Source organism: Buteo buteo, chromosome 8 (assembly GCF_964188355.1).
Source record: "Buteo buteo chromosome 8, bButBut1.hap1.1, whole genome shotgun sequence".
Lineage (NCBI taxonomy): Eukaryota > Metazoa > Chordata > Aves > Accipitriformes > Accipitridae > Buteo > Buteo buteo.
The window spans coordinates 23,363,819-23,390,308 of NC_134178.1; the positions used below are offsets into that span (position 1 = coordinate 23,363,819).

General features: G+C 39.8%; 1 protein-coding gene across 3 annotated transcripts in view; it reads right to left on the bottom strand.

Moving 5' to 3' along the window:
• CHODL (chondrolectin) overlaps nucleotides 1–25,965 on the bottom strand; it is a 31,759-nt gene extending 5,794 nt beyond the window's left edge. For 2 of the 3 annotated variants that reach the window (XM_075033910.1, XM_075033911.1), the window contains exons 1-6: nucleotides 25,736–25,965; nucleotides 8,885–9,197; nucleotides 7,967–8,124; nucleotides 4,595–4,642; nucleotides 4,134–4,217; nucleotides 1,998–2,100 (exon numbers count right to left, since the gene is read on the bottom strand). In XM_075033910.1, the coding sequence (XP_074890011.1) occupies nucleotides 1,998–2,100; nucleotides 4,134–4,217; nucleotides 4,595–4,642; nucleotides 7,967–8,124; nucleotides 8,885–9,197; nucleotides 25,736–25,826 (797 nt within the window). In that variant the 5' untranslated portion in view covers nucleotides 25,827–25,965. The remainder of the gene's footprint in view (nucleotides 1–1,997; nucleotides 2,101–4,133; nucleotides 4,218–4,594; nucleotides 4,643–7,966; nucleotides 8,125–8,884; nucleotides 9,198–25,735) is intronic. The other variant, XM_075033914.1, reaches the window with a different exon arrangement.
• Between the last annotated feature and the right edge of the window lie 525 nt (nucleotides 25,966–26,490).

The window sequence follows — 26,490 nt, forward strand, 5'->3', positions numbered from 1 at the left end:
CCAAGAACTGCATATTTGTGATGAACCAAAATGATTCGCAAGGCATGTGGATATATAACTGAAAATAGATGAGGAAATTCTTTTTAAAAACAGAGTTCTGTTTCAACCGATAAAAAAGAAAATACTTCTTTTTTGGTGATACCAGAATATCCTCTTTTGACTTAAATGAATTTTAAAGAAAATTTGTTTTATTTTCTTTAATTAAAAGCTTTGGTGCAACCCAAAATGAACATCCTCAAAAAAACATCTGTTTTGATTCAAATCCATTTTCTCCCTTATTTTTGTGTCATTTAATCTACCAAAATAATCCGCTAACAGAAAAAGCACAGTCTTCCAAGCCAAATTTCCAATACCTGTGTCGTGCAATATTTAAGTCTTGGAAGTTCAGATGAATTACTTCTGGATGAACTGCTATAGCATCAAAGGCCTGATCAAAGCCCACTGAAGTCAATACTACTATTTCTATTGATTTCAGTGGGCCATGAATCTCTCATTGTTTTCCCAGGAGTATTCAAGAGCTGAACCTTTTCTGGAGAGAGAAAGACCTGCCAGAAAAGGTATGAACACGTATGTCATGCTTACCAAGAAATCCAGGTCCATTGTAATAAGGGTTCCAGATTTAGATTACTTATATAATTGCCATTGTTATACATATGATCCCTGTATTAGTCTTTTTGCTTTGAGTTTACAAACTTCTACAGCCCCAGCACTGAGATTTGGATACCTTTCACAAGCATGAACTTGCCTGCCATAAGACACATTGTAAAGTGCACATTTTCCTTTTCTTTATAGGAAAGTGCATAAAATAAAGACACAATTTAGTTTATGATGCTTATAATATTGTTTCTTTATGATTACTTGTTTCAATGAGACATATTACTAAGGAGTGCTGCGAAGATCACCATACACTTACTCATACAGACATAAGCAGACTTGACATTTGGAGTGTTTTCTCACTTGATACAAGATATTTCAACTATTAGCAGAAAATGCTAAATAAAAAACACAAAGAAAAAATAAAGACTAAAAGTAAGGAGGATATTTTTTTTTCTAATTTCCTAAAACAATGATATCATATTCCTTACTAGTATTCCTGCTCTTCAAGAGGGATAACAGCTTGTGAATCTGTTTATTCTGGGTTACCTTAACTTGAGAACACTTCCTGAAAAAAAGCTGCAGTATGAAAAGTATCCTGGAAAGTTTCAGAAAGATTAGTTAAAAAAGTATTATATGTTGTCATATCTTGGTATATCATATTTTGAGGGAGATAAAAAGTCCAAAGAATTTTAAAGCATGGCTCAAAACATATCCTGTTTTATAGGCTGAAATGTTTCCTATTTGCATAATAATACATCTGTTTGATACTACACCTATGTACACATATCTATTTACTTTATGCATCTTCTTTGGCAGATACATGATGTACAAAGGAGTTGCACTGGCATGTGGCTCAAAACATGTTTGCTTTTTGTGTTCAATTTGTCTGCTCCAGTGGTCCATCTGTTGCTCATATGGTATGCACACTGAAACTGCATTAAACAGCTGCTGGCCCCTTAGGTTTATCCTTTGAACAAATTGCACTTTTGGTCAGAAAGTGAGGTGAGTCCTTGAGTTCACCCTGTAACAGTGAGGACCCCACTATTATTTCCCATAGCCCAGATGCTGTATAGGTGGTAATCATGATGGAAGAGGTAAAGAAAAAGTTCTGACAGTAGCTCAGCCTATCAAATGGTCAGCAAAGATATCTTCTTCATAAACAGATGAAGTTCTAACGGCAATATATTTTGAAAGACCTGGAACTCTTTCAGCATGTTGTGGAAAAGCCTGAAGGTGAATGTTCAGCTGTAACAGCTGTAAACTACTTAGATTTTAATAGATGAAAAAAAAGCTTATTTGCATATTTGGGGACAGATGTAAGAAGTCTTTCAGTATCAATAGCTTGGCAATGGAAATATGAATTCTGCATTATAAGACCATTCTGCATTAGTATATTTTACCTTTTATGAAGCATCTGGAAACAGCAAGTCCCAAAAGCCACCAGTATCAGCAGCAGCAGTGGTATAGTGGGTATTACGACATAAATTAGATTTGGAATTATACCTACAAGACAAAAGTTCTCATTAACAACTCCCATGTTGAAACTCTCTTAACCATGTGAGTAAGAATCTGGAGTAAAATATTAGAAATACATTAATTTACATAAAAGAACATTTATCCATTCTTTCTATAGGAAGAGCTCCAAAAAGTTAACTCAGCAATATCAAGAATAAAATAGTACTTTTCTGGTGATGTGCAAAACATATCTTAAGGAATTAAATTCTGAAATTTTCTATATGCATCAACGCAAGGTTTCCAATTTTGTAACTGAAAATTCAAGTATTTTAACAGAGTACATTTCACAGCCTATTATTTTTACAATCCATACAACCTGTCTACTCAGCTGCCCTTGCATGTTGGTTTCTCACCCATGCAGGACTACAACAGGAACAAACCCTGCTCTTGTCTCCCCATTCCTCTTAGACGAATGTACACTCTCCTTGACTAATCAGGAGAGTGCTAAAGGTGCTCCTCTGCAGGTCCCTGGACAAAAGGAGTGGGAAATGGTACAAGCTTGGACTCTATTATCTGCCTACAATAGAGGATGGGGTCTACAACTTCCAGAAGGGTCTGACTGTTTTTCAGTAACTATATGCCTATCTATTATAACAGTATACATTTAACGTACAAATCATGGAGACTTTTTCCCCTTGTCCTCTTTTGAACATATTTTCACTAGCAGGAATAAATGTGAATGTTCAGGTTGGGTTTCTGTGAGTTTTAGATGGAAAGTCTTTGCATGGTTTGTATAAATAGTTTTATTGATTTCAAAATACAGTTTATCAGTATATCCATTCCTCTGGATTTACAAACAACAGGAACATCAGTTGGGAAACTGGCTCAAATCCAGCCAATCAGCATGGAAATGGAGCACCAGCTTTCCATAACCCCATGGTGTAATCCTTAAAACCCTGAGTTGCTCCTTAGAGATGTTCAATTCCTTGAATTACGGCCATGCTACAACTCTTCATGAACCTCAGGACTCCATTCATGACAAATTGCTTAAATGAAGTAGCTAGGATCATTACAGCAAGCTCCTAGGCAGTAGGTACCTGTTTTCAAAATATCAAGTGTTATCTCTGCTAGAAATTTCAGCAAAGCATTTAATTCTTCCTAGCATGTGGAGTTTCTTAAAACACGGGGTACTTGGGGAAGTGTCCTGGTTTCACCTGGGATAGAGTTAATTGTCTTCCTAGTAGCTGGTACGGTGTTATGTTTTGAGTTCAGTATGTGAAGAATGTTGATAACACTGATGTTTTCAGTTGTTGCTAAGTAGTGTTTAGACTAAAGTCAAGGATTTTTCAGCTTCTCATGCCCAGCCAGCGAGAAAGCTGGAGGGGCACAAGAAGTTGGCACAGGACACAACCAGGGCATCTGACCCAAACTGGCCAACGGTGTATTCCATACCATGGGACGTCCCATCCAGTATAGGAACTGGGAGGTGGGGGATCACCACTCGGGGACTGGCTGGGTGTCAATCTGCAGGTGGTGACCAATTGCCCTGCGCATCATTTGTACATTCCAACCCTTTTATTACTATTGTTGTCATTTTATTAGTGTTATCATTATCATTATTAGTTTCTTCTTTTCTGTTCTATTAAACAGTTCTTATCCCAACCCACGAGCTTTATTTCTTTTCGCAATTTTCTCCCCCATCCCACTGGGTGGGGGGGGAGTGAGTGACCGGCTGCGTGGTGCTTAGTTGTTGGCTGGGGTTAAAACATGACAGGGAGCTACGGCAAAGTGCTTACTGAGACTCACCAGGGCCAGAGACAACAGTGCAGATTTCAAGGAATGCTAAACTGTAGATTTGGATAAAAGTTTGGGTAGACATGGAAATAATTTGTTTCTGCAGGTACAAAGTGGACTGACTAAAACTCTTGAAATGTTATTCAAAAGTATATGCTTTCAGGGTACTTCCTGGGGAAACAGACTGCTTCCTCCCATTGACAAGGATGGAAATTGTTAAAGATTAATTTAACTGAATACACTGTTAATATTTGTACCAGAACACTAAATTCATATGAACACATTACCTGTTTCAGTAGCAATAACATGATACTGATCTTCTGGTTTGCTTGTGTCATAAGGATTTCCTGCTGGCACTGTTGGAAAAATATCTGAAAAGGATATCAGACATTTTAGGAAAACAGTGAGTAAAAAATATGGCTGTTATGTTGTTAAATTAATAGTAATTACATCTTAATTTATATTGGAAAGATGAACATTTTCAGGATTGATTAAACTGCTGGATATAAAAACAAACAGGATTTTATTGCAAAATTTGGATTACATCTGGAACAAGAATTATGAGCACTGCTATTCTGAACAACAGCCATATATTTGTAGCTATTGCTCTCTAAAGGATTGATTTTTCTTATGTTCCAATTCTAAACTATGCCTGTTAAACTTGAGTAATTTTGAAGGTTCTTGTAAGCTATCCTTATAATTATGTATTTACCATTGCAACTCAATTTAATGTTTCAAAATTTCTTACCGTAATCTGGCTCTGCTCTGTCTCCTAATTCTTTTTCTAAGACATTATCTGTTAAATCAATATTTGAAATTGATTGTTGAAGAATGAAAAATGTGTGTAATAAAACAGATGTTTTCATTATTTCACATGCAGTATCACAGAAACATTCTCCAAAACAATAATTGCTTAATTATTCAGCATTTAATCTTATTACCAAAGACTAGTGTCAAATCACTTCTAGTTCATACTTTTTTGCTCCTTAGAAAAGGGCTATAGTTTATTCTAGTTCCAATTCTTGGTGGCCTCTGCTACGTTACTGGCTAAATCACTGAATCCCTTAATTTCTTGTGCTGAATAAAACTCCTAACATATTCAAAGTTTCATTTGTGCAGATGATCCTAAAACAATATAAGTGTTCTTGATTAATACTTAAATCTTATTTGCATTTTTAAATTAATGCTTACAGAATATTGGCTATGAAGCACAAGTTTATGACTTTAGATGTCAGCTTCATGTAGTTTGGTTTTGCATCAGGCAGCCCCAAAATACAAATCATGGGCAGTGATACATCACATAAGCAAGTGAAATCACTAAAAGAGGAATGATAGTGTCATATTGTAACACATCAGAAACTGGAGAACCAATTCATGGCTTTGAGCTTTTGAGCTCTATTGCAGACGCTTGCAAGTTTACTTATGGCTATTGTTACAACTAAAAGTTTACAAAGATTACAGAATTAATTACCTCATATTGGGCATAGGAGTGGAATCTGCATGATTGGTTGAATACCATTCCTTTATCGTAAGATTATATTAACATAATAGTGCTATGAGCCTGCAGTTCTGAGTGTCCTGATACACACAAAATGCTGGGAGAAATCAAAGAAGCAATAAAGCCTACTAGAACAAAGGCAATTATTTCATCTACTCTGGTAAAAACTGGCTACGTTTAGCCATATACAAAGATATCAAAATACCACAAGAACTGAGTTGCTGGCTCTAGACAGCAGAAGAGGAGATGAGTTTTTCATTTGATTGCATAATCAAACCTACAGGAGCTGGACAAGAACTAAATGTGGTTGCAATTACCAACCTATAATTAAATTTAAGATCGCTGAATGATCAATATGATCTAAAGCCAGACTGAAGACTGCAACAGTAAATACTGTCAAGGGAGGTACTATAAAAAGGGCTTAGAAAAATGGAAGTGACTACCAGAAACGTAGCTGCTGCTTGAGTAAGACTGCTTAATAAGTTCACTGCCCTGAACTTGCCGCTGATACAATTAGATACAACTTCATCATGGTCACCTACAAACCTATGTGTTTTGGTCTGTGACTGGTATCATACACCATATACTCAAAACAGACAGGAAAGTTGTGAAAAACAATATACTCAGATAAAGTAAGATTCAATATGCATGTGGCACTTTAATACTCCCGGTAAAATGGATGCATTTTGTATTGCAAATGGCTGATGTTGAAGCTATTACAGTGATTTGGGGTGGGGGAGGAAGGACATTTCTAAGTCTCACTAGATTTTATATAGCAAATGTAATTTTCTTACAAACACTGTGGTACTTTCTTCAGGCAGTGAAAGAAATGTCATATACCTATTTATATACATTTACGTATCTACTCCTCTTCTCCATGTGATAGAAAAACATATTTCTGAAGAATAGTCTGTTTTGCTAAAGAGCACAATTCCAACAGCTTGCAAAATAAATAGATACAATTCAGTAGTACTGTATTTAGCTTCATGACAACGTCAGTCCTAATAATAATCTACTTATATATTGTTTGCCTTATTATATGCCTCATTATACACCAGTAATCTATTTCTACATAGTGAAAGAAATATGAATTCATTTTCATTGTTACTGTTATCACTTTGTTTTCTGCCAATCCAAAATACCCGGCATTTTTTCAGATGGTGAAAGCAATAGGGAAAAATCAACTCTTTATCACATCTCAACTAGAATGGTAAGTAGTTCACTATTACAGAATAATTATTTCACTTAAATTTGTTTGGTTTTAAAGTTATGAAATATACTTGAAACTGAGCCCTTTTAATCAAACCTGTATTTTCTGACAAAAAATGTTGTTATTTTACAACTTAAAAAATTTTTATTGTGTTCTCATTTCAAAATAACTGTGATCAGTTGTAAAAGTAATAAAATTGTACACATTCCTTGAACTGCCTCTGTGACCAAGATGATAACTGAGAACCATAAGATAGTGATAGTCACTAATAATTTTAGAAGCAGGAACAGATTTGGAGGCCGGGGGGGGAGGGTAAAATGTGTGGGTATATCAAGCCTTCCAAGTATATAATACTTGCTTGCAATATTAATTGCCATTAATATCCTCATTAAGATATTAGACAGGGAGAAAGCTATATATCCACCAAAACCAGAGGAAGAAGATAGCCTGAATCTCTACAGACAGATGGATCTGTAGAAAGACTGTGATTATTGCTAGATCATGAGCATAAAGCAGGTAGGAAACTGCAGAATTAGGTAAATCAAATAGCTGCTAAGAGTAGAATTTGATATGCATTCTGACTTTCAGCTTAGTTTTTGAAAAGCAGACACACCATAAATTATTTGAAAATACTTGCATAATCCTGTTGAAAAATATGTTTTCTTTTACTGTAAGTACCACCAAAAGTAGAAACTGCTACAGGCTCAACTTGAAAGTTTACTTTTCACCTCCTTTTTCTGTTTGCACAAAGTTCTAGTTTATAGTTCATGTTTCCTCTACTGACATATACAGAACCTATGTCATGTCTGGAAGTACAGCCAAATTGTCTAAGATCTGGCTTTTTCTGTCACCATCTGAACTAGTGTGCATCTGCTTTTCATATCTATAAATCTACAGGCATGAATGCAGAATTTTCTTCCTGCTGTTCTAGACCTCATTCCTTAAGCCAAAATTTTTGAAACAGCCATCACACTTAAGTTGGTATAAAATGGCAGAGGTCTGCAACTACAAGGACAGTGTAATTATTTTTTTTTTTTTTTTTTTTTTTTTTTTTTTACAGTAGGACCAAGAGATATCTTGGTCATTCTACTTGGTAGCAAGCAAGGAAAGTAGCAAATGGCCACTTAAAACACTTTGTGGAAAATAAAATAACTAGTGAATGAGTTAAATCAAAGTAAAGCTGGGAATGCACGATAGTGAAGCTAACCTTGAAAACATTCTTATTGAATACAGATAGGTTTAAATTATCACTAGATTTGCTATATTATATCCCCTGCTAACGTCAGCTCAGGCACTCACACAAAGGAGTCAGTACAGCAGGCCACAAGACATTTGCAGATTCCCTCACAAAACAAGAAGCAATTATTTTTCTAAGCAAGTGTCACCTGTGAAATATAACTAGTTTCACCTACCTGGGCCATACTTGCAGATAAAATTGTGCTTCATGTTGCATCTATCATCATTCCATTGATAAAGGTATGGCCCTCCCAGGCCAGGGTTTGCAGTCGGCTGATGATACATCACAACACAGGCTTCACTTCCACAGGAAGGCTCATCTGTATACCAATTTCTAGTAGTACACATAAAGACAAACTTTCAAATTTTGAAGATAAGGTTCATCAGGATGCCAAGAAAAGGAGTTTACATCAATGAAGACGTGTCAACCCCAGTGGCCCCATCCTCTTCAAAGCTATGCTGCATTTCCCACAACTCCTCTGTGAAAGGACTTTAGGGCCTGGGCTCCACATCTCTGCATCTTAAAAAAGATTTTGACCAATCAAAGCACCTCTGCAGAAATAACACCCTACTGCTCTGCTACCTGTTTGTTTTCCTTCCTATCTGACTCTTACCTGCCCCTTTGTCCTGCTGCTACTCTGGTCTTTGGCTTAATCAGGAAATTAAAGGCTTTTCAAAAGACAGGGTAGAAACAGAATAATTTACACTAAGTAACATGCATTAATTTACTTAGTGGCTGGCTCCCTGATTTGAGGCAGCCAGAGTCTTGCAGAACTTGTCTGCCTGCTTTCAGACCATATCTTAAAGACTGTGTGTGTGGCAGAAAAAACTCCAAAAGCCATACAGAGGCAAACTCCTGAGATGGGAGGAAAGAAAACTGTGGGCTGAAGCCATGCTATGCCATGCTTTTACAGCTACAAATTCAAACCCCTGGTTGCCATCTCCCCTTTAGCTGGAGATGTTAAGGAGGGAAGCTACTAACCTCATGAGGCAGCAAGTCTTCAAGCTTCTTTCTAGAAGACCTAACTTGCCAGGCATTTCACTCTCCATTTCTTTCCATGAAACCTTCTCAATAAGCAGTTTTACAGACTTACCTGAATGGTGAAATACTTCCATCAGCCCACTGGTAGAGGTCAGGGCAAGCACTTGAGGTGGCTAGTCCGTCACCACTTCTCCACAACCCAATCCAGAAATCACCATCAGAAATCCCAGAGCCTGATTTAGTGAGGTTTTGTAACATGTTTTCTATTAGCTGCTGCTCAGCTTCACTTTCCAAGCTCAGTAAAGCCCCACCATCAATTTCACAAGCTTGACGGGCCTCCTGAAAGCCCACGCGTCTAGACAAGTCCTGGAAATAAGCTAACTTGTAACAAGAACGCTTGAAGTCACCATAGCACACCTTTTGACCTGAAAAATATAAATACGAGAGTGTTTAGAACATAGTAACAAATATCACAACTAAAAAAAAAAAAAAGCACAGAATGCCTACAGTGGATGAAGACAGACAGTAGGTTTTTTTCTTGTGCCCTTATCTGAAAGGACTCATGGCAATACACTGACACTGCTGAAAATCTTAGCTTTAATTTGGATTGCAAACATCATACAGTTCATGGGAATCTATGGCTTTCTTCCCAAGGCCTGTGAAAGTCTCCAAGGCACTGATGATTCCCACTAACTTCTAGAAAAATATTCTCTACTTTAATGACTGTACCATCAGGCCCCTCTGTTAAAGCCAGGATGTTTGGAGGGTATTTTCTGAACTATTTCATACTAATGGACCAACTCCACTTTTATTTTGTAATCAAAGCTATTTGATGAGAAACAAATGTTTTAAATTCTCGATTTTAGTGGCAAGAAGCAGTTAACAGTTTCTTGATTCTGCTATCTAGACTTGAGAGGCTGTATTCACAAGGACCTCATAGCTACTCTTTGCTATAATGTGTCTAAGTACCACCTGTAAGGGTATGTGGAAGGAGAGTGTCTGCCCCTTCAAGGGTATCTGGTTGACGACTTTTTCAGTGCAAAAAGGAATAATAAGAAAAGGAATGAAATAGACACAAACACAGCAGGAAAACATAATGGAGAAAAACATGAAAAAACCCCACCTCATTAGGCACACTAATTGGTGGGCTATCTAGATAACGCAGGCAAATAGGATTTTGCAACCTGATGAGCATCTTGGGGGAGTTGGTGGGCCTATGCAATCTGATGAGGGACCATGCACGGTTAAGGAATGGGGAGGAGCAAAGGGGGAATAGACAGAAAGGGGCATAAAAGGGGCCAGTCGCCTGTAAAACAGGTGTGTGTGCCTCTGCATGTGTGCCTTCCCTAGTGACCTTCTATCTCTGCCAGCTGAGGAGGAGGAGGGGACTTGGCTGCCTATGTTTATGTAGGTCCTGCACTCTGGTGCTGCTGAAGACAGCACCTTGCCTGCAGCAATCTGTGTGATAGCCATGTCAGTGTCCTGTCTGTGTGGCACTGAGATATCTGCTCAACTTTGCTACTGGTTGAACCAGCAAAGGGGAAAGCAGCAGCCACATCCCTCAGCTCAGACAGAGGCCCTGGGAACCAGGATGGGCACCAGCGGCCAGGCAGGAGAGAGTCCTGGGACTGGAGGTGCTGGAGGAGCTGGCCACACTCTTAACATTGCTTAACACAGCCAACAGAAACTCCAGATAGTAGTAGATATCACAACACTATCAAGATACCACAAAGAAGCCTTGTGATGCTTTCAAAAAGCACTAGATCTACTGCACTTACACTGGTTTTCCCTTGCCCTTCAGAGTTACATCTGTGGAAGGAATCAAAGGCCAAATGAAGAAATAATGTTTATTCCTTCCAGTTCTTTGACTGAGAAAGACGCATACCTTTTTTCATAAAAAGGAAAATTATCATCATCTTCAACTAGTGAGATTCTCTTGAGTTTATTCAACATATGCAAGGTGTGGAATGAACAAACTCATCAGCTGCAGCTGAACTCAGTATGTTTATTTGGGGACAGGAGAAGGTTTCTAAATATAAGGAAGTAAGCTAACCACCTCTTTTAAAAAAAATCAATTTTTTTCAGTATGGAAAATTATCATTGGAGAAGAAAAGTAGGAGAGTTATTTTGCTAACTAAGAATTACTAGAGGATACCAAAGTAATAAGAACTAACAGACATTATCTAGATTGTTTAGAAATCAACAAATTTTATCATTTTACTGGAAAATTTGGCAAGGACAGTATTTTATTGTACCATGTCAGTTTTGCATTTGGAAATCTTATATTTACTCTCACTCCTAAGCAAACCCAGATACACGACTCAAAAAAGCCTAAAAGGTACAATAAAGTTAATTCTTCTTTATTCAGTGTTGCTTCATTTTTGTATTTAATGACAAGTAGCATACTTATATTAGATTGCATACAGCACAAGAGCTGACTGAAGACTTCTCTACATTTGCACAGAACATAGTTTCAAGAATTTGCAGACAATAAGCAGACTGTATCAAAGCTGCATGAATATAGGAACATAAAAACAGGATCACCTCATGACTTTTAGCTAAAGAAACTTTTATTTTGGGGATCTTTTCTATTGTGGAAAGCTAAATTATAGGGGCAGGGGGGATAAACTATGTTTAGTTTTCTAGTGTTTCCTACAATTCCTGTAATCTTTCTCAAAAATAAATCTCTGAAACCTTTTCTTTATGATATCCTATTAAAGTTCATCTGGGAGAAGGACTGTCAGTAAGAGAAGCATCTTTGCGGTCTCATTCTTACTTTGGCTTGGCAGACACACTTCTGAAAAGTCCCTTGTTTATCAGCAATCTGCCAAAATAATCCAGGAACAAGAATAACCTAATGTAAGGACAAGCTTGTGCCACATATATCCATGGAAAAAGCCAGGCTCTGAGATCAGGAAGAGAGCACCTATTTGGACTTTCTCTGATAACGTCCTGACAATATTGTGTGTGCCCAAATTCCTTTCCTGCCACTTCCCTTTACTCATATAGGTTAAGAGCCTTGCTATCAATGAATGTAGTAAGAGCCATAGTCCTAGCTGAGCAATGGTGCTGAATAATCAAGGGGCAAACCCTTTGTTAGAGATGCATATAAAATAATAGGTTTCTTCATAAGACTTCTTTGAACAAAAAGAAAAAAATACCACTGTTAAAGTAACAAAGTGATAACTCTAAATGCTCAAAAGTGGGAACTGCAAGAATGAAAGCTTCATGTGAAATCAGAGCTCATTCCCTTAATCTATAACACTGCAATTCACATTTTTTTAACATGATCATCACCTTTTTATTTTCCCCAGGAGCTCTGTCTCATTGACAGGACAGAGTGCACAGTGAAGGAGGAGCTGATCAACATTTTGATCCTCACCACTGGGTGAGTGACAATGGCTTATTGCCAGAGTACACATATATACATAACAGTGCAAACATCCAAAGGCTAGCACTGAATTATGCAGGACACTAATCATTTACAAGGAAAAGGGACCAAACCTGTCCCTGTAACTAAAGATTGGATTAGCATTAATTCAAGATGAATATGCAGATTTATGGAGAATGCTTTATCCATTGTCTTGTTCTTTTTATATCCCAGACAATTTTTAGAAATAAACTCATGATTCCTTTCATTCTGTGCACATAGTCCTCCATGACACCAAGCAGTAAGTTATGAGCAAATTCAGTTATCAAAATATCCCTGCCATGATTTCAGTTATGCAGGAACGTTCAATCCACTGAGATGAGTGGGCTTGCCACTACTGATCTCAATTCTTGTGCTGTGCCTCCCTTTCATGGGAAAATAGCTAGCTTTCCATCCATAACAAAGACATCAGCTCCCCTTCCCTGTGTGTTTCTCGGGTGGCTGAAGTGCCCCCCTCACTCTCTGTTCTCACACACAGTCTCTGCTCTTCCGTGACTCTCCCAAAACCTGAATCAAATTACCTCTCCGCCAGGACAACCGGGTCCTTGCTGGCTAACAGACCAAGCTTCTTCAGGGTACTTATCTCCCAGTCAGCAGCTGCACAGACACTCACATTGCCAAATGGCATGTACTGTATCTGAGCTGCTATAAGGTTCACATCCATAAGCCCCAAGTTGTGCTGTACACTGGTCCAATGCAGAAGTTGTATCGGTGTGAAGGCACAGCTCCATTACCCACACCAAGCTGAGGAAACTAGGTGGGACTGTACAGAGCAGGGAGGAGAAGGACAGGCACTTGTGATGCACAGTGACAGCAGAGTTGCTTAATGGGTGCCACTGCAGTCCCTAATAGGTGTCCAGTAACAGCTTGCTGTTGTTGTGCAGTTGGAGCAGGAAGCCCTCTTGGATCTACCCAGAATACGGATGTGAAGGCCCAAGCTGTACCCAAGGGTTTATCCGAAACGGTTAGTTAGTTAAAATCTTGAAACTTTGTGTGCAAACTTTTTTTTTCTTCCCCTAAACTGATCTGAATCATTTTTGAGGATACCATTGCTAATGCAGAGGTTTCTGCAGGGTTAAATAACTCTAAAATCAAGCATTATAAAGTGAAAGAACTGAACAAGTGAAAATTTGTGTACAATCCAACTCCTAAATTACTTCTTTCGTTTGTTGCTCTCTACACCTGTGGCAAAAGAAATAATTTCCTCCTTACAGGCTGATCATTTGTGCAAGATTATACCTCTAGAAAACAACAGAGAAAACAGCAAGAAACCAAGAAATATTTGTCATTAAGACCCACCCGGTGTGAATGAAGTATGTGATGCAGAGTAGTAAGCTTCCTGGAAGAAGCTGTGAAATTTTTTTTCCTAGTTAATTTAGTCCCTGTGTTTAGGCAATGACCTTCTCTGAATCTTTTCTTTCTTCTTTTGAAGGGGACTTTTATCTGCTGTAGCAGAGTTAGTTCAATGTGTTAATGCAAATCTGCAGTTGTGCCTTAATAGCTGGCAAATCAGTCAATGTTTTAGTGCTCTTCTTGGAACACGCTGATATGTCAAGTTTTCGAGCTTCATTTTTTACAGCTTTCTCTCACTACTAATTTCTGAACTACAAAGCAGAAATAATTTACCAGTGAAAAATGACAGAATGGACCACATTCTATAGCAGACAAGATAAGCATGGAAACATTAACTATGGGCTATTTTACCTTCTAACATCTTGGCAGCAGGCAAGACTCCACCGTTAATTCTAAAGCAACATCTGCTATTTCAACTGTATAAATTGAATTCCAATTTTTCTGTCACAATTGACTGGAAATTAGATTTGTAAGCAAGTCTATTGGAATGAATCAGGCTAAGATACTAAGTCATGTGAATAAATATAGGCAAGTTAGGCCTTTACAACCTTTCCACAAAGTCTGCCCCATGCTGCTTGAGAGATGAAAGAAAACATGAAGGAAAACATTGTTTCATTACAAGGCATCCAGAAAGGAAAAAAAGAAGAGCATATTATTGTATTTAGTCCTCCCTTCAGCATGAGACCAAAGATCTAACTAATTAATTTAATAAGATCTAAGAACTCATTCTTACTGTTTTCCCTTACAAATGCTCAGATAAGTTAAGGTTTCAACCAACCCTGCCTGGCTATCCGCAGATGTGAAGGTGGAGTGCTTATAACCTTCCTTTCATGGAGTATATCAGCTTCTTAATCCTTGACCCAACTTCCCTCACCAAAGCAGAACAGCCCAGATTCTGGTGAGAAGCAGGCACAGCAATAGGCAAAACATGTACTTGCCTTGGTGTACTCAACCCACACCTTACATTCTCAACAACACCTTACGTTCTCAACAACTGCTTTCTTGCCTGTTGAGGGAAGAGTGCTGTGTTGAAGCAACAACTAACTGACAAAGACAGTTCTTCTCTCTTTTCCCACTTGCAAAACTGCAAGATTAGGTCTCCTCAGTTTCCTTAATGGAAACATCTCCAGGTTTGTTCTTTCTACCGTACCGTACACTAGCTATACAAGATAGCTCTGGCCCTGTTCCCTCAGCCTTAGCAGCTCTAGTTGCCTACTGCAGAGAACCTGAACTGACTGAAATTCCCTTGCACTCACTTTGTCTCACCACCCCATTAGCTGAAGAAAGCAAGTACTTGTTCTAAGAAGTGCTAGTTACCATTTCCATCCATATGGACCAGTTTTCATCTTTGGGTGTCACACAGCAGCTCCATAGTAGAATGTTTTGACATTAACATTAAAACAAAGATAGCTTTTAGTTGAAATACTTGATACGTAGTTAAAAATTTTCTGCAGATAATTCTGCAGGACAAAAAACCCAATCTCCTTCAAGAAAAGGAGAAAAAGCAAATTCTCAGCTGGTATTTCAATCCACTGTATCTCCATTATGTTTTAAAAACGATGCTTAATTAAACAGAAATACTAAGTTCCTTTAGGTCTGTCATGACAGAAGTTATAGCAAAATATCATTTAGAAACAAAAGTACCCAGCTCAAAGACTCACCCTGAGAGCATCAGGCTCAGTCCTAACTATACCCCCATAGGCCATGAGGGGTGCAAAAGTTATCTTGAATAACACATATGACTCAGCTGGAGGTTTTGAAGATGTCAAGTAGAAGATAAGCTCGCTACTGGTAAATCCCATTGCTCTTCCTCTTGCATCTCAAACTAACCTACAGTCCAGGGTCCACTACCATTAGCATCCACCTAGATTAGTGGGGAAGGGCAGCTGCACATGCATAGCATATGTGAGGAAAGATCAAAGGAATGCACAAAGCCTGCAGTCCATTATGTTTTCATACTGTGACTTTTTTTCTTCCCAAGATAATAGATTCAGCAGAAACAAAGGAACATTTCGTACAAAGGAACGTGAAATATTTAACACTAATCAGAGTCCCAGAGGTCAGCATGAGGCTGGTGGAGGCCTCTGAAAATAAAGTAACAAAATAAAGACACAAGGACTTAAGGGAAAGTGATCACAAAATAATAGCAAGACAGAAATCTACATAAATTAAACAAAATATTCCACTGGCTAGGTAATATTTCTCTGCTTGTGTTAAAGACTAGTCTTGGTCTTGAGCTTGTGTGAGCACATTGACCTCAGGGGCTCTGTAACCAGCATGCAGGACTCTGGGAACAATTTGTTTTCACGTGCCCCTGTGTCACAGGGTGCTCCACGCCAAGTCCCAGTAATGCACTTCAGAATGTGGCCAGTAAGAGGCTAAAAGGTATTAAATTTTCCTAATCACATTTTGATTCAAAGCTGACACGTCCTGTCAATTGCCCTTGATTGGGTTCAGCTGCTGGTCATGTTTTGATATATTATGTTACTGTTGTTGATGTTTTACTGCATCATATTTGTGTCCAGCTAGTGAATTTAATTTGGTTTTTTGATGATTCATACTACTTTTTTTAAAAAATACTACTGTGATAAGCTTTCATAATTACGTTCTGCCTTCATTTATGATAAAAGCAAATTACCATCTTCTCTCCCAAAGTTTGTAATATTGAAGACACATCATTCTCTAGTTGAGTCAGTATTCAAATCACAGCTGTTGCTCAGCTCATGCTCCTGAGCAGCTTAAGGAATTCCGCGTGCTCACAAATTTGCCATTCAAATACAAACTGCTATACAGATTATATGCCAGCCTGTATTGTAGTAATACCTTCATAGCTAACTCTTCCATAACTTAACAGGTACTTTTTCCTCCCACCCTCCTAATAACCAGGTCTGCAGAGAGAAGAGACATTCATTACCAATTCATACTTCTTCTGGTTTAGGGGTTATGCTTAATTCTCATAATACAGTTTCTCTAAAGTGATTTTTCTTTTGTGAAAAAAATTCAAAGGTTCCAAGTTCCTTTTAAGGGCTTATATATCATAACTGAGGGTCACATTTGCCTATTAAGTAGCTGTACTTCAGGTAGATATGTTTACAGGCAGACAGTTTGTATACATCTTATCATATAGTAATTAGCATGTAGACAGTGTCTAAGGTGGCTTAATAGTGGCCAGCCCCAACCTCTCAAAAAAACTCATCTATTAGCCAGTCTTCTTACGATACTTGTCATAATGGAGTCCCTTTCTTGCTAAATTCTTAGGCATTAGCATGTAAAAATTACAGACTTTTAGATAGCATATATAAAATGATAGCTAAAAAGCAAATTCCTTCTATTCTCTCAAAGACAGGACAGATAATCTATCTTTAGCCATTAACCATCCCATATCTTGTGAATTAGCAAAGATGAAGATAGAGGCCCTGAGACATCAGCCAAACAGCCATCTCTAGGGTTAATGCAACTCTTGCAGAAAGGGTAAACAGGGGACAATGGAGGTTGTAAGTAAAAAGAAAGTACTGTATTATACCATTCATACAGAGATTTAGTAGTTATGCAGAATACAAAGCTACACAAGAAGCATTTGTCCCAGTTCAGTCCCTGTCTTCTTTATTTTCTCTTTTGCCATGGGAAGTGATTTTCAGTTCATTTGTTGTTGAAATTGAGTTTTCACCTGCACGTCAGCCTTTACTAGTTATGCTATTGTGTTTCCAAGCACTTTTGGGGACAAGGAGTTGACTTGATTATTCCTGAATAACAACTGTTCTCTGTAGACCCACAATAGCTACACTTTTACAAAACCAAGCAATCAAGAAGGAGGCAGTCTGTTTGTAAAAGAGCATTGGGAAGTGCTGATTTGAGTATTAAAGAATACTGCTTATCACTAAAACCTGAATTTTGCCATCTGGCTGAATACAAATACAATTAAAATGAAATCTGATAGCTTCCCTGCATATTGCAGCAAGATAGCTGGTTAGTAAAGTAGGTGGTTAAAAAAATATACATATGAACACTGATGACAAGTCTTGATCTAAATAGATTATTTGGTGGGAGGTTTGTTAAAGCCTTTATGTCCTCAGAACCTGCACTGTTCTAGGCCTTGGGAATATGCAAGCAAGGATTCCTTGTCCTGCAAAACAGATAAGTTTGTCATTGTGTTGAATAAAGCACTGGGAGGATTTGTCTTCCCCAGAGCAGACTACAAGTTTGTCTGGATTTTCAAAATCAGGGTTGTGGTGTTTCAGACACAGGCTCATTCTTGATGTACTGAGAACTGGAATATCTGCCTGCACAAAAGACTGCCATCCTCAAACAGCAATAGGATTATTGACTGATTTCACAAAGAAAATAACACACATGGCAGGGATCTCAGGCCACTGATAATGGAGCTGTAAAGAAGTAGGTTGATGTCTAAATCTCATTAGAAGGTAATCAACACTTCACCATCTACAATTACCCTTGCAAGAAAACATACGATTACAATTATGTAAATCAATACAGGGTAAGTGTCTTCAACTAGAAAATAAATATCCACTTTAATGAAACAGTTTTAGTCACTGATTTGAGTCATATGTCTGTGTCAAAAAAAAAAAATCTATAAAGTATTTCCCAAGTACTTCTTTTTTTCCCCCCTGGTCAGATCATTAAAGTCCTGACAGTTTTCCTTTCTTCTAAGTGAAACATACTTACTTTTTGGCATCAGCTCTTTTTCAGATATCTAGCACATCATAAATTTAAAGCCTGAGATCCATTTAGCTTTTCCTGTAATAACTGTTTTCCTCTCCTCTGATCACGTGAACTTTATGGGTATATATCACAGGGCTGATCATGGCAGACAGCCACTTGCTTCTATAAGGGGCCAGTGCACACCTGCACTGTCCTAAGGGTTCATGCAAAGTGCCAACATAGTTGCTGAGACAACCCCCTAAAAATTGCAAGTTGTCTTCACTTTTCCTATGTTAAGAAGGAACTGAGATTGTTGTCAGACTTATATTTTTCCCTTGTCTGTCTTTGAGAAGTCTAGCAACATCGCCACTGTGAGCAATGCAGGCTCCTTGGCATCACCAAACATGATGAGGACAATGCACTTAGACGCTTAGCACTGGCATCCACAGAGATGCTAGGCTTGCATTTCAGTGTGGTACAATCTGCATCTTCTCAACTGTCAATAAGAAAAAAGTCACCATGAGCATAGGACATGGAGCACAAACATTTTCTTTTGCAATATATACTCAGGATCACAGTTTCCCTAACAATGAATTATGTTAAAAAAAAAACAAACAAAACAAAAAAACCCACAGCAAAACTACCCAGAGTATAACACTCTTCATGGGTATAAATAACCCTATTCAATTCTATGGACACAAGCAGGTAGGCCAATGATAACACCCAAATGTCAGTGGAACCTATTTGAGCCATATATAAAATAAGAGGAAACATGATGTGTTAGAAAGATCTACACTTCTACAGTTTGCTCCAGGACGTGGATTATTTACCCAGGACATAAAAAAAACCCAAACAAAAACCACACAACACACCACAAAACACTTACTGCTGAAGCTGTTAGCAGTGGTTTTGCTTGATAGTTTCCATTTTTCTGAAAAGTCTTATACACACACTAACAGAAAAAATGTTTTATATATCACAGCCTAAAGACACACCAAGAGTGTTCCACCATTTCAGCTGTTTAATAAAAAAAAAGCATAAATACTGACACAAACACCGGCAAGACTGGCAAATTACGTCCCTTCATCAATAGTTTTCTGGGTAGCTGTGAAGACCAGAACAGATTTGCCAGATACTTTTAAGACAGACATAATATGGCAGCTAGTAAGTTGTTGTTAGCATGTTGTGGAATAGACTTGACAAAAAATGTAGAGTCTGAATGGCTTAAGTATAATGTGTGCCAGCTGAGGGGGAGGGAATAATCTTATTCTACTGTCTCAAACCAAAAAACATTTTCACACATACTTAATTTTATATATGTCAGTAGACTCCCTCAACAGGATTTCTCACAGGCATAAATTTAAGACTTCTGAGAGTTTATGCTGATTGCTCATTTCCTATTTTTGTCTTTAGAAGGAAATCATTCATGAATCTTTAGTCATTAAGATACACTCTTCATCAATCATTATCCAGAGCAAGCAACATCCATTCTCTTACTCTTTCAGTGAAATTTGAATGCTTTTTTCCAAGTAAGTGTATTTTCATGGATTTGTTACCAAGATACCTGTGTTTGCCACAGATTTAAGCAAAATTTATATATAAATGGATGTGAAATTATATTGATTTCCTTGGTTTATGGACTTAAAGTTTCCTAGGATGGAACACCTTATATGCATCTCAGTACAAGAGTGCAATAGAGTGCCCATCTTTTTGCAGTAGTTCCACAATTAAAAGAGAATGCAACACACAACCCTTTCTCATTCACCTTCTAGTAAAAAATTTGGAAAAGCCAATCCACATGGGATCTTAGAAATAGTGACAGTTCACTCAAGGCAAAACTAGAAGGGACCTTTAAGGGGAGGAGAAATAAATTAGAATATTTTTCTCTTGGGGTAAATTATCCTTTATAATAAAGTCTAATGGAAGTAAAGCATAACTGGTTCATTCACATCACATATATACAACCCTGTTTGGGAAGAAACTTGAGATATATAGAGTGGGATTCATCTCACCAAACTTTAGTTATTCACAATGTACCTGTCCATATCTGAGCTGGCTCACTGACCTCACTGCATAAACAACTGAAAGAAACAGGCATTTTTAGGGTATATCTGCAGTATTTTCAAGATCTATGTTAAAATGAAATTAATCCCATTCTAAAAATACTGATTTTTTTTTTTCCTTCACTGCTTATAAAGTGAGCCTAGAGTGATTAGCTGTATTCTGCGGCTACATTTAGTCAGAGCCTTACCAACTGTCTAGTTAGAACTCAGTATTTCTCAAGACTGCTTGGAAGCAAAGGTCCTACTGTCTGTCAGTGGTGGGAGTGGGGACTGCTTTAGCAAGATACTCTATTTTTCAACTAGTGACTGACAGGTATAAGTATGGGATTACAGTGTAGAAATTGCTATCTAGTCATTGCTTCATCTTACTTATTTCACATTACTACTATACATTCTTTTCTGATCCATGAGAGATTTGCAAAGAGAAAGTCATTATGAGAATTAGTTTCAAAAAATAGTGCTGCATAGAGCACTTTATGAACCAAAGCATGTTTTCCTGCATATATGTTATAATCAAAAATTTTGATCTACACAGGATCAGAGCTGAACTACAGAGAAGTCAAGGTACAGAACATGACCAACAAGACAAGAGACTTTTTTGCACCTAGATGCTACCCTGGGACAGCGCACCAGCCGTGTTTCACTGGGAACAAGAAAAGCTGTGTGAAAGACAAGCAGACCGTCCATACTGTCCCACGTTTCCTATCATAGCTCCCTCCATGGTAGGTATTTTCTCTTGCACCCATTTGCCAAGTGGGGTCCTGGGACTTGGCAATCATGAGTTTGAGAATTGCAATGCCTTCCTCTACTCTACTGTAGGGTTCAGTTATAGGGAACTTAGTTATTGGGCCTAAAAGTAGCTCATGGTCACAAGAGCATTCCAGAAGGCCTTGAACAGAATAAACAAGAAGCTAGAAGAAGAAAGATCCCAATTAGAAAAACACAGGTGCACATTCCACGATAAAGGGAACTTGGCACAAACAACCTCAATTCAGGGGCTTATCTCAACCAATTGGACTAAGACAAGTCTTGCATGCTCTGATTAATACAGCCAATTATGTCCTGTGTTTATGCGCGTGTACAGAGCAGGTATAACTAACTTTATCTTACGTTTGTGCGCGTGGACAGTACCGATGTAACCAATCACCGTTCATGCTTGTGCGCATGGACACCAAATGCTTGCATGCAGCAACCAATCAGAGTTTCTAAACAACTTAGAGAATTGTATAAAAATGATCAGCTAAGCTCAATAAATTGGCGACTTTAATCATCATATCGGTGGTCTATCATCCGGGCCCCGCGGAAATAAACCCTAAACCCTACACTCTACCTTTGAACAAGATTGTTGTATTCCTGGAAAAGTAGCATGCTCACCTGAGACAAAACACTAGAATTTTTCATCACTCCTTCCTTAGCCCCTGAACAGACCCTCAGCCTGGCCAACCTGCATAGCTGTTCCCCATAGGCAAGGTAAGCTTTACAGTGTTGATCAAGGGGGATCGCCTCTAACATAGAAGTCTGATTCCTGAAACTGATTTAAGTACTTTGGTATTTCTACCCTGCTATATAAGGACTCATCCACCATCACACATCTCAGGTTATCAAAACTGTATTCTCATCCATGATTCATAGCAGTTTACCTAATATAAAGAGTCTTTCCAAAGGGTATTATGGAATTTCTTGGTTAGGAGCAAGGCATGTTTATTAGAAACATGTATTATATCCAAGAGTCATCACCTCATTTCACTTTAAGAACCTAGATCATTGATTTGTCCCCAAGATGACATTGCTCAGAATAGGTACATAAGGAGAGGAATTAATAAAGAAGTTTAGGGGATTTTAGTGCACAACTTCCCTCGCAGTTCTCAAAGGCTCAGCTTTAGTAATTACTGAGACCTACAACTGAACAAAAAGATCTTGTACCACCTGGGCATGCATGTCCATTAAAAGCTTTTCTAGTATGGAACCAAATGCTGGGCATCCACAACAAAATGTTGTGTTCAATACACAGCTGTTGCATATATATCCTGCAGATGAGACCGGCAGTGCTTTTTCAAATTATACTTTCTCAAATTCTGAGCTACAAATGTAGCTTAAAATTAATAGTCCATGTCCAAAAAAAAAAAAGGAAAAAAAAAAACCAGTAGAAGGTTTCATCTACAGGAACTACTTAAAGTCTGACAGACAAAACTCAGGTGTAATAAGCAGGCCAAGCCAATTGAACTAAATTAAATTGTGCCCTTTGAGAAAGGGTTTGTTATGTCTATTCAATTCATTACCAATGAAGATACTTCTTTAATTGTCTTATTTCACAATATTTTATGATCAACTCAAAACCAGTCATAAGCTGTGCAAATGAACATATCCACATCCTTAAAGATATCTGAAGCAAGTAAGCCTATAATTTAGGGCCAACTCCTGTTGTTTCATGACCCACCAAATGTTTTTCTTCCTTTAGTGTTTTATATATCCAAATACTTTTACACCAACAGATATATATTGCTTTAAAATACCAAATCAGTATTTAATCTGCTATTGATGCATAGCAATAGCTAAAAGCAAAATCTAAAAAGCCATAGAAATACAAAAAGACAGCAAATGGCAGTCATTAAACTACAACATCTATGATTAATACACAGGCTGTTAAATGATTAGTAATAAGATTAGCTTGCATCTCTCCTGCCCAATAGATACTTAAAGTAATTGCATCTTTGCAAACTGCATTATCATCACTTCATGTTCTTCATGATGTCATGGGACAGCAAGGCAGACTCAGCAGTTTCTCCTAAGCCTGCTTTGATTTTTTTTCTTTAAGAATCAGTTCTCTGGCAACACTAGATATTCTGATTTGGAGCTGTGAGCACTGCTCACAAAACAACCATCTAGCTACACTAAAAATTACAAAGCATTTGTATTATTTCTCTTCAACAACTCCCAAATTAAAGATGACAAAGAAATAACACATAAATATGAACTGTGTGATGCAAATAATAATTTTCATTTTACCATAGGAAAATTAACATACTTGGAAAAAGAAACAGAAAACCCTTACCTAAGGAAATGGCATGTTGAAAAGGTAGACCCTTCCTTCTCTGCCCTCTTGACACTGCGGACAAAGTGGTTGCAATTTTGCAGTTATTGCTAGATCTGCCGCAAACTTACTGCAGCAAATGGGAATCTTTCCACAAGGTCCAACCAGCACTCAAGTCATGTTCAGGAATAGTTTCTATGTGAGTGATAGGGATCATATATTTAACTTAGTTGGAATGAGAGCAGTGAGATTTCCATTTATTCCAGAGCATCATGAGTGATAAATTAGCAATTTTTCAGAAACAGGACTGTTTAAAATGTAGACTTATGACTTTAAATGTAAGCCTGTTTAAGTCCAAACTGTTGATTCTTGTATAAGATAGACAGCTAAGCTAGATGGAAGTCAGGTGGACAGCACACACTGCCCAATAATTCAACAGTACTACTTCTTGTTTGAAAAAAGGCCAACTACTACTAGTTCTAGACCTATCCATGTGCAGGGGGCAGGATAGGGGTGTGGTCCTTGAGGGGGAAAAAAAAGTTCTCGGCCAGTATATCAAAATATTCTGGCATAAGCATACTAAATATCTTTGTCTGTTATTGTCTAGAGGATCTTTATCTAATGAATACAACTTCAGCTAATACACTTGATACTTCATAAATAGTTCCTTCTCTAAGTGGCTTCAGATCTTCTCCTGTATTCTACCAGCCAAGTATCAGCTGCATAATACAGTGACACGAGATTCATCACAAGCTTTGAAACACTTCAGGGAAATATGGGGTAGAGCCTGTATTCTTTCAAAACCCCAAAGCCTTACATGCACCTAGGAACAGTTTGCCTAAGCAATATACACATATTGCACATTGTTTTAAAAGGTGGACCTTTACTCACTTTACTACGTGTCACTTAAATGCAGAAGCTTCAGCTAAAAGATTAAGGGACTGGGTTTCCTCAGCCACACATGAGACTCCTGCACTAAGACTACTAATGCGAAATGCACCTCGTGGATGAGTAATCTTCACTAGTCCTTAAAATAACAAGTGTTACACAGTATTCATAAAAATTGTTAAACTAAGAGCTTTGCTGTATCATATATAGGACTGTACAATTCACACTGTAACAGAGGTAGAGGAAATATTTCAGGGTACACTTCATGCAAGCAAGCTTTTTCAAAATGTTGGAAGTACTGCTACTTAGCTATTGTTTCCTAGAAGATAATAGTTTCACCAAAAGCCCAACAGCACATCTCAGTTCTGCATATGAACTTTCTTCAAATAAGACATCACCAAAATGGTCAGTAACTGTACTCCATCAGCAACTAAGAAAATTATCTGAATTCAGCAACTAAATGTTTGCTACAAAAAAAGCCTACAAAAAAGTTTCCTTGACATGCTACCATTACAGCCTCTGCAACAATTGCATACAAATAATTTGCTTGTTCTGGAATCAGTTTGTAAAGAGACATGGTCTCACCCACACATACTGAAATTTACACACATAACTTGTTAACAAGTGCAGTCAAGTGTGTAAATCTTTGTTCCAGGACAAATGTATGGATGTGCTTGCGCACACAACATGCCTCCAAGAGCCTGTTAGCTTTAGCTTGGAGGGTTTGACCCAAAGTGCAATTAAAAATAGCCTTTTCATTGAATTTAGCAGCTTCTGAGCGCATACACCTGCTTGCTGGAAACACACAATGTGATCCTACAGCTCTTAAATTAAACCTAAGCTCAAATGTTAGATATAGATTTCTGAAGTATTGTCTTCCTCTCGGTTTTGAGAGTTGTAGCTATACCTACGCATAACAAAACTATTTGTTCTGCATGCTCTTAAAAGTTTGCTTTTTCCTCCTAACTATTTTACAGGCGGAGAAAAAGTATTCCTGTATAGACGCAAACCAATCTCAGCGGGAGCTGTTCCTCAGAAAGACCTCGTAGCAAGTACAGCCTCTATCTTTTCAAACAATTAGAACGGAGCTACGTTGTGCAGGCAGGCAGGCAATCAATCGAGTCTAAAAATCTGCCTGGGCAAGACAACGCCGTGCTGGCAGGAGCGGACTTGAGAGTGCTGCAGGCGTCGGACAGCCTCGCTCTCCGTCTCTGACGAGCCAAGCCTACAGCTGCTTCCCGCTCCCGCGGGTGCGCCGGTGAGCCCCGCTCGGCCCCGCCGGCCGGCGCACGCTTCCAGAGGCCGGGGCCGCGGCGGCAGCTGCTCGGTGGCCGCCGAGGCGGAGGCGGGCCAGCTCAGCTCTCGCGGCGCGCCCCCAACACGCGGGTCATTTAACGAGCGGCTTCGGCGCCAGCTCTTCCCCTCCGTGGTTCCTGCTCCCCTGAGCGCTGAGCTCCCACACCGGCCCCGGCACCGACGCCGGACGCCATCCGGCCCCGCGCCGCCCGCCCGCCCCCGGCGCCGACCCCGCGCACTCACCGCTGAGGACGCGCCCGGCGAGCCCCCCGGGCCCGCACAGCACGGCGGCCGCCAGCACCGCCGCCAGCCCCAGCCCGCCTCCGGACCCCATGGCGGCGGTCCCGCTGCCGGCTCCCCTCCCAGAAGCAGCTCAGGGCAGGCCGATGCCCGCCGGCGGGGAAGGGGCGCCCGCCCGGCTCCGCGCCGCTGCCCGCCACCGCCTCCCCCTCTGCGCCGCGGCCCTGCCTATATCTGCTCCCGCCGCTCCCCCCCACCGCCGAGGGCCGGCCCAGGCGGGCGGCCGGCACCGCCTCCGCGCAGCCCCCCCCCCCCTCCGCCGCCCCCCGGCAGGCCCCGACGGCGGCCGGACCCTGCCGCTGCCCCTGCCCCAGCCCCGCCGCGGGGGCGGGCCGGGGGCGGGGGTAGCGCCCGGGGCGGGGGGGGCCGGCTGCGCGGAGGGTCCCGCCCGGCTGCGCGGAGGGTCGCGGGCGTGGGCCGTGGGTGCCGCCGCGCCGCAGCCCGGTGTCGGGCGGGCAGGGGAGCGGTGCCCGAGGAGCGCCCGCCCCTCTCCGCCGGCCGCCGCGGAGCCGGGCAGAGAGCGGCACCGGCGCCCCGTGCGCGGCAGCCGGCGCCCCGTGCGCGGCAGGCGGCTCGCTGCCGTCGGGGCTGTCACCGTCCGCTGCGGGGTCGAGGCTCTGGGGGGGCGGCTGCCGCCGAGCCCCAGGCTGCCGGGCCGTGCGGGGTTAGCGGCTGGTGAATGGCGTCGAGACCCGGGT